The sequence below is a fragment of the Bos javanicus genome, chromosome 13 (assembly GCF_032452875.1).
Source record: "Bos javanicus breed banteng chromosome 13, ARS-OSU_banteng_1.0, whole genome shotgun sequence".
NCBI lineage: Eukaryota > Metazoa > Chordata > Mammalia > Artiodactyla > Bovidae > Bos > Bos javanicus.
Genome location: NC_083880.1, coordinates 55,347,504 through 55,361,245, shown reverse-complemented (window position 1 = coordinate 55,361,245; position 13,742 = coordinate 55,347,504). Strand labels below are relative to the sequence as shown.

General features: G+C 49.0%; 1 protein-coding gene across 1 annotated transcript in view; it reads left to right on the top strand.

The window, feature by feature from the left end:
• Positions 1–13,742, top strand: part of CDH4 (cadherin 4) — a 479,881-nt gene that overhangs the window by 345,012 nt on the left and 121,127 nt on the right. Inside the window, exon 3 of the mRNA XM_061436991.1 lies at positions 3,351–3,577. Coding sequence (XP_061292975.1) covers positions 3,351–3,577 — 227 coding nt within the window. The remainder of the gene's footprint in view (positions 1–3,350; positions 3,578–13,742) is intronic.

Below are 13,742 nucleotides of genomic sequence, written 5' to 3'. Positions count from 1 at the left end.
TACGCTGGCCCTGGTTCACCCTTTGCTGCTGCTCCCAAAGGCCGGTGCTCAGAGCACCTGCTGCTGGTCAGGTCACAGACCCAGGGTCCCAGGTGCATCCCCAGGAGGCTTGCCAGGGTGGGCGTGACTGCAGAGTTCAGCTACACCCCACGCAGGCCCTCCACACCCTGGCATCCCAGCAGGGGCACACACATCACCTCCTACCCCAGCCCTGTCCCTGGGCAAGTGGCTGAGTCCTCCCCCCAGGACCACTGGGCCTCCCACAGCCCACCACACCTCCAAGGGGACAGAGGCAGCGGGGCCTGTGACTGTGCGTGTTTCATCAACTGGACTTGATTTCTCTCAGGAATCCTTCTGCCTCTTGTCAAGTTTGTTTAAAACTAATGGAAGCAATTAGCAGGCCTCGGAGATGTGTGGCCGATCTGGGTTATGGGGACCAAGCACCCCAGGGGGTCCACGTCCCAGCCACGGATGGAAGGAGATGCAGTCACCTATCCAGGCAGGTTTCTCCAGTGGAGCCTGGAGGAGGTCATGACCCCGGTGCCTGCAACTCTGCATAGGTGTTTTCTTCCCACGAGGCTGGAGGGCATTCTCAGACACTCGTGCTGGGGTCACAGCACCCGGCCTGGCCCGAGAGGAGTCCATGGGTGTACAACGGCCCGGCAGCTTCTGACCCCTAAAAGAGAAGGACTTTACCTGCAGAGAGGAGGTAGACCCCAAAATGAAAAGGAACAAGAGGTGGGAAGTAGGTTGAAGAGGAAGCAAAGAGAGAAAATTGGGCAGGATACGCTGAGGGTGGTAAATGCCTCCGCTCGGCTAGCCCCCGGCTACAGCGCCAACTCTGAGCTTCCCAGCCGCCAATAAAGAGGCAGCCGCCTTGAGCAACTCTCCAGGAAAATACAAATGGGCTCCTTGGTGAAGCATCAGCTCCTGCCCAAGACCCCAGATGTGTCTCAGGGGAGTCTGCCGCTCCCCCACCCACCAAGAGCTCACTTCCCATTTTTATGACAAGATGTAGTGTTTGTAACCTTCTGAGCAGTGTTTGCATGTTGAGAAATCTAAACCCACATTTCTTAGGGTTTCAGATGGGCGCTCACTTATTCACAGCTAAAGTGCCATGAATGCCCCTGGTGTCACAAAGAACAAGCCTTCCTGATCTTTCCCTTTGACAGAGAGACAGTCACCAGCAGTGCCCAGGAAGGCACTGTCCTGAACTCTCCTCCTTCTGAAAAGCCAGCTCCCCGACTCTGTGTGCGCTCGGAACAGCCCCCAACTTCCCACAGACACATTCCAGCTCCCGCCTCCTCACTGACATGGGCTCGGAGTCTCAGACAAGGAGGTGAAATGAGCCATTGGGTGGAGCTGATCATCCAGCCCGTGGTGACACAAGCCGGAGGCCAGTTCTGTGTTGTCCCAAAGCCCCTGTGATGGACAGGGAGGCCTGGCGTGCTGTGATTCATGGGGTCGCAAAGAGTCGGACACAACTGAGTGACTGATCTGATCTGATCTGAGTCAGACCCCGGGGCTGAAATGGTCTTAAAGGCGCCTGCATGGAGAGGCTGGCTTTATCATTGTAGATCACGTCTGGTAGTGCCAACTTCAATGTCCTGAGGGTTTCCCATGCACGGTGGATGTCCAACCTCTGCAAGGTCCCTGATCCTGTGGACGGTGCCCCAACCTTCCTACTGGGGCAGCGCCTACGCAGGTAATTTTTTTTTTTCTGAATCTGTGTCCACACTTCCCTCAAATGCCGCCAAAGCTCTGCACTAATTAAAAAAAAAAAAATACAGTGACACCGTCACTTAATCTGGAAGAAATGCAAACTCCCCGCTGCTGTCCAGTCCCATTAGTGATATTAGAAATTTGCTTTCAGAGGACAAAGGGCTTACTTCTGTACTTTGTGCTAATCTCTGGCAATCACAGCATTGTCATTTTATCTTTGTCAAAGACAATTGAGCGTCAGAAATGATTGATCCATTCAGTTTGTTGCTGACTTTAATTTGTATACCGTTGGGCGATGGCACAATGGAAGCAGTCTAGCGTTCTCCTGTCGCTTGGGAAAGAATGTGACTATTCCCTCCCCGGGGGGCATTTCCCTGGAGCCTCAACCCACTCGTCACCTGGATTGCCCTCTTCCACCCAAGGACCTCGTCTGTGAACCCTGGAGTCTGTGCACACGCGGAGACGCCTGGCTCCATCAACACTGAGGAGCATTTTTGTATTAAACCCACGAGTGGGAGGTGTCGGTGACTGGGGAGATGTCTGGAGTGAAGTATTTGAAACGAGGGAACGTTCATGTTATTTATTATTTCAAGGCAGCCAACAATAAAAGGTGAACCCGGGGGAAACACTTTATCAGAACTAACAGTGAGGAGCTTTTTTTAGTTTCTAGAATAAATAGTAATTAAATCATGTAAGCTGTGACAGTGAAATTGCTTAAAAAACCAATCCTCCCACCGTAATTGCTGAGATACCCATATTTTTATAAATGCTAAGTAACTTTATCTGTTACTTTCATCAGCAGAATGTGACACTGGCTGTGGGTGCCTCGTAATTTACCATGGCTTCAGGTGGCAGCTACAGAAGTACATGGATAAAAAGGCCCTGGTGTGACCCCAGGCAACAGGCAGCTTCCACTGTGTCTTCTCCTGCAAGGAGGGGGCAGGGGGCACAAGTGGTCCCGAGATGGAGTCACGGGAGGTGCCTAATGGATGTTTGGGGTCAGTGGACCGTCCACCTTACACGCCTGCTTCCAGGTCATGAGAAAGCTCCAGCTGCCCGAGATCACTAGAGAATCCATGAATCCTCCCCACTTGACTCAGACTCCAGTTGAGCCCAGAGGTGGTAGTTAAGTGGGGGAGAGGGAGATGAGTTTGCAGAGGTGAGAACAGCTGTGCTTCGGAGAGAATGAAGCAAGTTCCTTGTGTTTTGTCATTGTTCCTTTTTCTAAGGCCCCAGCTGATTCCCAGGAGGTAGAGATAAAAACCCCTGGACTTCCCTGGAGGCTCAGGGATAAAGAATCCACCTACAGTGCAAGAGAGGCAGGTTCGATCCCTGGGTCGGGAGGATCCCTGGAAGAGGAAATGGCCTCCCACTCCAGTATTCTTGCTCGGAGAATCCCTGGACAGAGGAGCCTGGAGGGCTACATACAGTCCGTGGGGTCGCGGAGTCAGACACAACTAAGCACACACAGAGATAAAACACCGTCCCTGGAGGTCAAGCAATCAGTTAAGTAACCGCCTTCTCGCCCATGTTAGAGACGGAGGACCGCAGCTGAACTCAAGCTCTGAGCAGGCGCCTGCCCGCCAGGCTTTGCCACCCACCCTGACCTTATCCCCCTTCTCTTGCAGTCAAGTTCAGCAGCTGCCTGGGGACCAAGGGGACGCACTACGAGACCAACAGCATGGACTTCAAGGTCGGGGCCGACGGGACGGTCTTCGCCACCCGGGAGCTGCGCATCCCCTCTGAGCAGGTGGCCTTCACCGTGACGGCATGGGACCACCAGACGGCTGAGCGCTGGGACGCTGCAGTGCGGCTGCTGGTGGCCCAGACCTCGTCCACGCACTCCGGACACAAGGTAAGGCATGACTGCACGCAGGGAGGGGCTGGGCACGTGTCCTTCCTCCTCAGGTGGCTGAGCGGAGCCTGGTTGGCAGAGGCAGACACCTGAGTGGGTGGCACCAGGCTTGGGGGTGACCCCTGACCTCCCGCCTTCCCAGGCAGAGCTGCCCACAGGCCCCATCAGCTTGGTGCATGGTCATCAGCACCCTGACGGTCAGTTCCTTTGCGAACAAGGGCCTCGTGGCTCCATTTCTCACTGGGCACCTCTCCTGCCTAAGCTTGTAGCCCCCCAGCCTGGGGGCTCCCGAGGCCTAGAGGAACGAGAAGTAAGACAGAGGCCACATGGCTGGCCAGGCAAGGCAGGCAGGGTAGCTGGTGTGAGACTGATTGAGAGAGAGGGGAGGGGGAGCAGAGAGGATCAGGGAAGGGGAGGAACGGGAGGACGGAGAGGAGGGCGGGCGCACTTCACATAAACACACACCAGCCGGGTCCCCAGGCCCCAGCCCTCCCTCTGACTTCCCCTCTAACTTAGCTGCGTGGCTGTGTTGAGAGGATGGGAGGGGTGAACTCACCTTCCCCCAACTGCCCCCCCATCCTGAGAGACCTCTCCGCCCCGTGTGCCCCAGGACTCCAGGCCCAGACCCCTCAGCCCCCGGAAATGCCCACATTAGGTTTCCCGAGTCTGAGGGGACCAGCTCTGCTCACCTTGGCCCGCATTTCAGCAGCTGTGTTGGCCTCAGGCTGGGGCCTGCTAGGTCAGCAGAGAAATTGCGGCCCAGAGGACCCGCATGGTGGGTCCAACTGCACGTCCATCTACATGAAGGTGGACCCGTAGGGAGGGAGAAGCCTTGGGAGGCTTTGTGGCCGTTGGTGTTATGATATGCATGTGGCTCACTAGAAAAGACGCACACCAGTTAAAGCAGGACAGGCCGTCAGGGACAGCATCCATGGGTATTCCTTCAGGAAGGGCCCACAGGAAGTGGAGGGTTAGACCAGACTGACCAGATGCCTTTCTGTAGATTTGTCCAGAACCTCACAGGACTAAAGTGCTCAGCAAACCCCAGTGGGACACAGTCTGCAAGTTTCCCCAAACCTATTTGACCAAGGAACCTTCTTTACGGGAAATCTTTCAAGGCAGGTGTTCTGAGGAACTCACTTTGGAAAACTGGGGCTGTGTTTCATTTTTGTCTTATTTTTAAGCCATATTGTTAAACCACTAGGAGGTGATTTGGGTTAGAAAATCAGTGACTCGGTGGCTAGCCTTATCCTGGGAGGGGGGCTGACATCTTGAGTGCCCTCGGGGTGTGCTGAACTAAGTATTGAAACACACTTCTAACAGGGGTGCCCCTCAGACCGCGCGTCTCACCTGGAGGATGTTGAAAATCCTGAGATGAATGTGGTTTTCCGTCCCTTCCTGAGTGATCATGACCAGCCATGCCATGGCGGGCAGCATGGCCCTCGTGGGGGCCCCTCCCTGCCAGGGCCGAGCCAAGGGCAGCAGTGGAAGGCTTACATCTTGATTGCAATTGCAATACAGAAACGGAAACGGTGCCTTGTGGCCAAGGAGCAGGGCTCTCTAAAGCCCATGGATGGCCTCAGATAAAAGGCACTAATTAAAAACATAATGACACCTTTTGTCAAGCATGTTAATGAAGTGACTTCTGAGGCAGTTAATCCCCAGATCTTCCAAGAAGGTGACTGCAATTAGACAATCCCCAGGATGTGTGCCCCTCCAACCCCATGGCAGGCGGGGCCGAGAAGCACCTGATCTGCAGATTCTATGCCCCAGGTTAAGGGCATCGGCGGGGTGACTAAGGGGCCGCACCCAGAACACATGGCACGTGACCGTGCAGGCAGTGGGCACGTCCCTGCCACCCTCCTGAGCCGCTCCTTCCCTGTCTATTTCCCATCACCTTCGTTGCTAAGGGCTCCGTGCCTCCTATCTTCAAACCCAAAGAGCCCTGCCCTGACTTTCTAGGACCCTCCCCTAAGTGTGTCCACATCGATCCTCACAGCATCTCCAGAAGTGGGCGCTGTCACTGTCCCCGCTTTACAGGTGGGGAAGCTGAGCTGTGTGACTGCAGCCTCTTGCTGCATGGGAGAACTGATGTTCTGGAAAGGAGTAAATAAGGGACTTTCTAGGCACAGCTGAGCCCAGCATCATAACGGAGCCTGGCTGCCCTGGATTGTCTGTTTGGATCGAGCTCCTCCAGCTTACCAGCTGATGTTCTGGGACAAGCATACTACCTCTCTGAGGCTTATTACTCTGGAAAATGGGACAGCAACACTGCCTACATCCCACCCAAGGGTTGTTAAGAGGATTACATGGGATGATGTGAGGTCAGGCAAGGTACAGACTCTATGAGAGCATTGTCCCCAAAGAGGTGAAAAATAGTAGATCTTATTGCTGTCATTGGCATGGTCCCAGCCCTCTGAGTCCTTTGCTCGTCTCAGCCACTGGGTCCTCACAAGGGTGGTGCCTGGGAGGACAGGGAGGAGGCCGGTGTGGGACACTGGCTGATGCACCCTTACAAAGCGGTGCCGACCTTTGAACAGTGTCACTCTGTGTAAATGGATTAAGGTAATCCAGATGGCTGGTGTCCTTAGTCACCTCCCAGAAGCAAATGTCAGTCTTCTCCAGGGGAAGGTATCATGCCAGACCTCAAATTATATCTGTCTTCTTTTGTATATTTCTAGCACTCAACCGAAAATGACTGGAGGAACAAAATAAGATAACTAAAAATTAAAAGGAAAAGCAGATGATAATCAAAGACCCATGGGGTAGATTTACAATTATATTATTAATTATAATCATTAAAAATAGATTAACTCTTGTACTTGGAAAAAAACAAACTGACAATATATTTTTCAAAATCTATCCATATGCAGCTTACAGGGCTTCCCTTATAGCCCAGTCAGTAAAGAATTTGCCTGCAATGCAGGAGACCTTGATTCAATTCCTGGGTCAGGAAGATCCCCTGGAGAAGGAAATGGCAACCCACTCCAGTATTCTTGCCTGGAGAATTCCATGGACAGAGGGGTGCCTGGCAGACCACATTCCAAGGGGTCTACAGTCCATGGACTCACAAAAGTAGGACAAAACTTAGCGACTAAACCACCACCACGCAGCTTACAAAAGATATGTCTAAAAAGCGTAAGGACACAGAAAAGCTTGAAGTAAAAGCATGGGGGCAGGGAAATACCAGGCAAATAAACAAGTATGAAATTAATGGTAAATTTTAACTAACATCTGTGAGTAAACAATAGAACATGCAGACAAAATATCAGTAAGGAAATAGAAGATTAGGAGCACAGAATTAAGAAGTCTGACCTTGGCGAAATGTACGTAAAGCACAGAAACCAACTGCTGCTAAATACAGATTGTTTACAAGGATACTCAGAATATTTACAAAAATTAGCCAAACGTCAAGCAAACTTCAAAATGCTTCAGAAGTTTAGAATCAAAATGTAGTTTCTGTTCTTCTTACCACAGAACAATTAAACTAGAAATCAATAAAAAAGAAAATTACTGAAAAAAGCCCCATAAATTTGAAAGTTAAGTAGATGCCTTCTTATTAACCCTTGGGTAGAAAATAAATCACATGGAAATGGGAGAATATTTTGAACTGAGTAATAAAACTAGTTGGGATGTATTAATCACTGAAGTCATGCCAGATGGAAATGTTTAGCTTTAAATACATATATTACAGGATAAAGAATGCAGAAAATCAACAATTTTAACACTTATCTCAAGAAATTATAAAAATGGGAAATGAAATACAAAGTAGAAAGAAGGGAATAATAAAACAAAGAGGAGAATATAATGAAATAGAAAATAATAGAATCAACAAAGACAGAAGTCGGCTCAGCTTAGTAGTTTAACCACTAAACTGTAGACTAAGAAAAAACCTGAAAATAATTCCTATCTAGAATGACAAGAGAACCTCATGACCAATCACACAGACATTAGAAAGGTCCCTTGAGGACATTATATATAATTTATACCAATATATTTGAAAACAAAGATGGAATAGGTAACATTCTAGAATATAAAATTTACCAAAATTAACATGAAAGGAACATCTGAACTGTTTTATTATTGTGAATAAAGTTTTAGTTCAGATTTTTATCACACACAAAAAATTACTCTCACCATGATGGCTCCACTGGTAAGTTTTACCCAAGCTATAAGGAGTTAAAACTCATCCTACAAGAGGGATGGCTTCCCCAACCAAATGGGAACCATGTTGAAACCAACAGGAACTTTTCCCAAAGCCAGCAAGGACCTTGAAAGAACAATGAGAGAGAGGATCGTTACATGCCTGTCCACTCGGAATAGACGGGAAAAAATCCTAAGCAAAATTTTAACACACATGAATCCACCCGTGTTTACATGGGATAAACAATGGCCACATTTGTCTGTTTCAAGAAATCAAGATTTGGTTTAACACTTAAACATTAACCCAAGTAATGCAAAATAAAATAAACATCACATGATCATCTGAAGAGTAATTGTTAAATTTAACTTCCATTCAAGATGAAACTGTTCAGCAAATGAGGAAAAGAAACCATTCTTAATTTCACAAAGAGTATCTATAGCAAACATCTGAACTACAGTTGGAATACTCAAAGCCTTCTTTGACTTCAAAAATAAGACAAGGACACTCTTACATCACACACCAGAGCTTCAAGCCAGTGAGTTTAGGCAAGAAAAAGAAATCGGAATAAACAGAACTAGCATTATGTGTAGCTTATATCGTGAATGTAGAAAATCCAAAATAATCTCTGGCTAATTTATTGGAATTAATGAATGATGTTAGCAAGGATGCTGGATGTAAAAGTGATTGCATCTTTACAGACTGCAGGAGATAGTTAAGGACAGGGAAGCCTGGCATGCTGCAGTACATGGGGTCGAAAGAGCTGGACACGACTGAGCAAGTGAACAACAACAACAGACCAGGAATAGTTAGAAAATAAATTCTGAACCAGATACCGACTACAATAGCATTAATTATACAAGACCCTTACATATTACTGAGAGCAATTTTTTTCTGTTTGGCTGCACTCTGCAGCTTGTGGGATTTTAGTTCTCACACCAGGGATTGAACCTGGCTCCTTGGCAGTGAGAGCATGAAGTCCTAACCCCTGCATCACCAGGGAATTCCCTACGTATTACTGAGAACACTTAGAGATCTTTGAAAATAGAGGGATACACCCTGTTCATAAGAGGCTTAATGTTATGGTGATGTCAATTCTACCCAAAGGTTTCTATAGATTTAACACAATCCCAGCAAAAATCCAACATGTTTTTTCTTTGCTTTTCTATAGAAAGGCTAAGAGCTGACTTTAAATTTTTAAACAGAAATACAAAGGGCTTCCCTGGTGGCTCAGTGGTAAAGAATCTGCCTGCGATGCAGGAGACACAGGAGATGTAGGTTCAATCCCTGGTTTGGGAAGATCCCCTGGAGGAGGCTTGGCAACCCACTCCAGTATTCTTGCCAATCCCATGGACAGAGAAGCCTGGTGGGCTACAGTCCATGGGGTCTCAAAATGTTGTACACAACTGAATGACTGAGTGCACATGTGGGAATAACCTAGAATGACACAAAAATGGGAGGACTGGGTGTTTCAGACATCAGGACTCCTGATAAACCACACCAGTGTCTCAGCCTCACCACTGCAGGCATTTGGGGCCAGATCATCTCTGATGTGGGGCAGCCCTGTGCACTGTGGGATGTTTGCCAGCATCCCTTGCCCACTCCAGGTGCTAGCAGCACCCCACCACCCCTGCTTGCAACAAAGCTGTCTCCTGTCATCGCCAGATGTTCCCCAGGAGCCCCATCTGAGAGCCGCAGAACTAGTCATTAGATGGTACTGTCTGAGGTCAAACAAATGGAACAGAATCGTCCAGAAAAAATATTTAACATTTTGGAAAGTCTTATCTTCATGGAAGGCTTCCCTGATAGCTCAGTTGCTAAAGAATCAGTCTTCAACGCAGGAGACCCCAGTTCAATTCTTGGGTTGGGAAGATCCTCTGGAGAAGGGATAGGCTACCCACTCCAGTATTCTTGGGCTTCCCTTGTGGCTTAGCTGGTAAAGAATCCGCCTCCAGTGTGGGAGACCTGGGTTTGATCCCTGGGTTGGGAAGATCCCCTGGAGAAGGGAAAGGCCACTCCAGTATTCTGGCCTGGAGAATTCCATGGACTGTATAGTTCATGGAGTCGCAACGAGTGGGACACAACTGAGCAACTCACTTTCACTTTCATCTTCATGGAGGTTTAACTTTTATACAACACAATTCGCCAACTTCACATAAATGACTTGATTTACCTTGTCAAATACACACAGTGCCAACACTGGATTTTTCATGAGTGGCGCTGGATGGCAGAGGCCAGTAAACTGCAGCTCACAGGTCACATCTGACCTGCCACCTGCCTGCTGATGCCTGCAAGCTAAGAATGGCTTCTGTAATTTCAAATGGTTGTATAAGCACTTAAATTAATATCCTCGACTTTGCTTCTTGACCTGCAATGTCTAAACTACTTAACTGTGTGACCCTTTAACAACAAAAATTGCCCAGCCTACTTAGAATACTGGAGGAGGACTGTCTTTTCCATAAGTGATGCTGGGCCAGTGGGGTACCCTAAAGGGGAAAAGTCAAGTGACCCCTGTGTTGTGCTTAGTCACTCAGCCACGTCCGAGTCCTTGCAACCCCGTGGACTGCAGCCTGCCAGGCTCCTCTGTCCCTGGGGATTCTCCAGGCAAGAATACTGGAGTGGGCTGCCGTGCCCTCCTCCAGGGGATCTTCTAAACCCAGGTCTCCCTCATTACAGGCAGATTCTTTACCAACTGAGCCACCAGGGAAGTCCCAAGTGACCCCTACCCCCATGCTACATCCCAATCAGTTCCAGGTGAATTGTAACTCTGAGTGTGCAAGACAAAGCAGACAAATAGAAGAGAATCGGAAGTGGTGTGTGGGGAAAGCTCTCATATGTGATGAAGTACAGAGACTACAGCAACGGTTGATGATTTGACTTCCGGAAAAATGAGAATCTACTTATCACTACTTAAAAAAGCGGAAAGACTGTAAAGCAATTATCCTTCAATTAAAAATAAATAATTTTTTAAGTGAAAAGATAAACCAGAGATGAGAGAGGATATTTGTGACACTTAATGATTGACCGGGCTTCCCTGGTGGCTCAGATGGTAAAGCGTCTGCCTGCAATGCTTGAGACCGGGGTTCAATCCCTGGGTCAGGAAGACCCCCTGGAGGAAGAAATGGCAATCCACTCCAGCACTCTTGCCTGGAAAATCCCATAGATGGAGAAGCCTGATAGGCTACAGTCCATGGGGTCACAAAGAGTCGGACACGACTGAACGACTTCACTTTCACTTTCAGTGATTGACAAAGAGGCACGTCCTGAATATAGATGAGTGTGCAAGCTCGGTCGTGTCCGATTCTTTCTGACCCTGTAGACTGTAGCCCACCAGACTCCTCTGTTCGTAGGGTTTCCAGGCAAGAATACTGGAGTGGGTTGCCATTTCCTTATCCACCTGAATATAGAGAGAGCTTCAAATCACTATGTAAAGACAGATAACCTGATAGGAGAAAAATTAAAAAACAACAAGCTGTCCGTGAAAGACCCACCCGCCTGGTGGTGGGCCAGTGTGAAGACATGTCAACCTCAGCAGAGCAATGCAGATAAAAGCCAAAAACCTACCAGAATGACTAGCCTTTGAAAGACTGGCAGTACCAGTTCTCACATTGGTGAGAACGTGGAGAAGTGGCACTCCCATGTGCTTGGTGAGGATGCATTAAGGTACAGCCTCTCCAATAGCAATCAGCTTTTCCATTTAAATTTGAATATTTGGCCTAGTTGAGAAGAACTGTTCCTCTTCTCACACCTCTGACACCAAAGCTGTAGGTTTTCTACCCCAGCCAATCCTCTGACTTTCCATGGACACCAACTGGGTGTTCTCTAATTTAATTCAATTCTGACCCTCGCAGCCCAGAGTCAGCACAGACCGTGAGGCTCAGGGCTCAGTCCACAAACCTACTTCCTGTCACATGTGGGTCACAAGTGATGAGTCTCCTCCTGGTTACTCGCTCCTGTCCAACTCAGTTCTCACCGCCCACACCTCTGGTCAATCATTTGCTACAAAGGTTCACAGAATTGGGGGCAGCACACACTTACTCTTCCTGGTTTATCATGAAGGAATGTCCAGGTCAAGCACTACATAGGGGGAGGTCCAGACGGATCGCAAATGCAAGGGCTTCTATCCCCGTGGTGATGGGTGCACCACCCTCCTGCCACATGGATGTGTTCACCAACCCAGAAGTTCTCCACACCCAAGAGTTCAGGGATTTTTATGGAGGCTTCATCCCGCAGGCACAATCCATGAACTCAACTTCTCAACTCAGTCCCTCTCCCCTCCCCAGAGGACAGAGTGGGCAGGGAGGCTGACAGTTCCAAGTTCCTAATCATGACTCCGACTTTCTGGTGACCAGCCCCCTCCAGGATCCCACCCAGAGTCACTTCACTAGAACAAAAAATGCTCTATCACCCAGGAAATTCCTAGGGACTTAGGAGCCATGGGTAAGGTACCCCGTCAATCCATCACTGCAGAGGTTGCAAGGGTTTCAAGAGCTCTGTGTCAGGAATGAGGAGCAGAGACCAAGTGTGTATTTTTCATCATGCCGCTGGTCAGGTACAAGCCCAAAGGAAGTATGTGCCCATTCATACCAAGAGCTCTGCACCAGAATCTAATGAACCTGAAAAGAACCCAAAGGCTCATCAGCATTAGGTTGGTTAAGAATCTGGTGGTGGCTTCCTGCAGTGAAATTCTGTGTAGCTGCAAAAATGAACAGGGTAGGCAAATCCCACAGACATGCATCGAGGGATAGAGGGCCGGGAAATGCAGATGTGGTCCAGACGTGGACAACATGGAGTGTGTGTACAACCTCACAGAGGAAGCAGGAGGAGGCAGGCCTGGGGGGCTTTGAGGAATGAGTGGGGGGACCTGGGCCAGGTGTTCATTCTGTTCTCATTGCTGTGTTTGTTTACTGAAGTTGCAAGCACTTTCCCACAGGTCCTTTATACTTCACAATTTCAAAGCATCTTTTCAGTGCATGCAGAGGGCTTTCTGGCTGGGTTTGGAAAGGTGGGGAGTTCAAGGGGGACACCGCAAGTGGGAGTTCTGCTGGTAGAAGGTTCTAGAAACACAAAGGGAAAGTGTTAATCCCTCAGTCATGTCCGACTCTTTGTGACCCCGTGGACTGTAGCCTGCCAGGCTCCACTGTCCGTTGAATTCTCCAGGGAAGAATACTGGAGTGAGTTGCCCATGTCCTTCTCCAGGGGATCTTCCTCACTCAGGGATCAAACCCGGGTCTCCTGCATTGCAGGCAGATGCCCTGGTCTGATCCACCAGGGAAGTCAAAGGGTCTGCTTCAAAGGAGCCATACCTTAAAAGTCCCAAGAAACTCTCATGAAAGGAAACTTGAAGCGAATCCCCGGAGGAGGGCGCAAAGGGAGCCCCTAATTTCCCGGTTCCGTAAATCCCTGCTCTCTCGTGTCAGGTCCCATCAAGCACGGTCTCCCTCGTCCGTCATTTCAGCGACTCTCAGGGAGCGAGCAAAAGCAGCTTTATGGTCAGGTGAACCATAAACTCCTGGCAACCTCTCCCTTTCCTCTCCCTTCTTAGCAACCATTTAAAGGCGGTCTTTTTGTGGGTAATACCAGCAGGGCTGGAATCTGGAAGAAGGTTTTTGTGTGCAGTCTTGCAGGAAAGCTGATAGCAATTCAATTAGAAAATGCAAATGAGGTCACATATTTCCCACGGGAAAGCTGCATCGCCCCCAAGGAATTGGAGCGATGTTCGGCCTCACAGTCGATACTGAGATCAAGTTCTCGCACCCTCGTCATCTGGCTGGCTGTGCAGCACTTGAAAGTGTCAATGGGACCTGTGGGTATACTTTGCAAAAGAGGAAACTGTTGTTTATGAAACTAATATTAGATTGTAGAGTGTGTCAGCATCTATGAAAGATAAACTCAGTCGCACGTTATCCCGTGCCCAGGCCCAGATGCCAAAGCGCCATCTTTCCCTGGGATTTCCACCTCCCCAAGTGTTGGGCTGAACTGTGCCCCCAGCGTTTCTGTGTGGAAGTCCTAGCCCACAGTTCC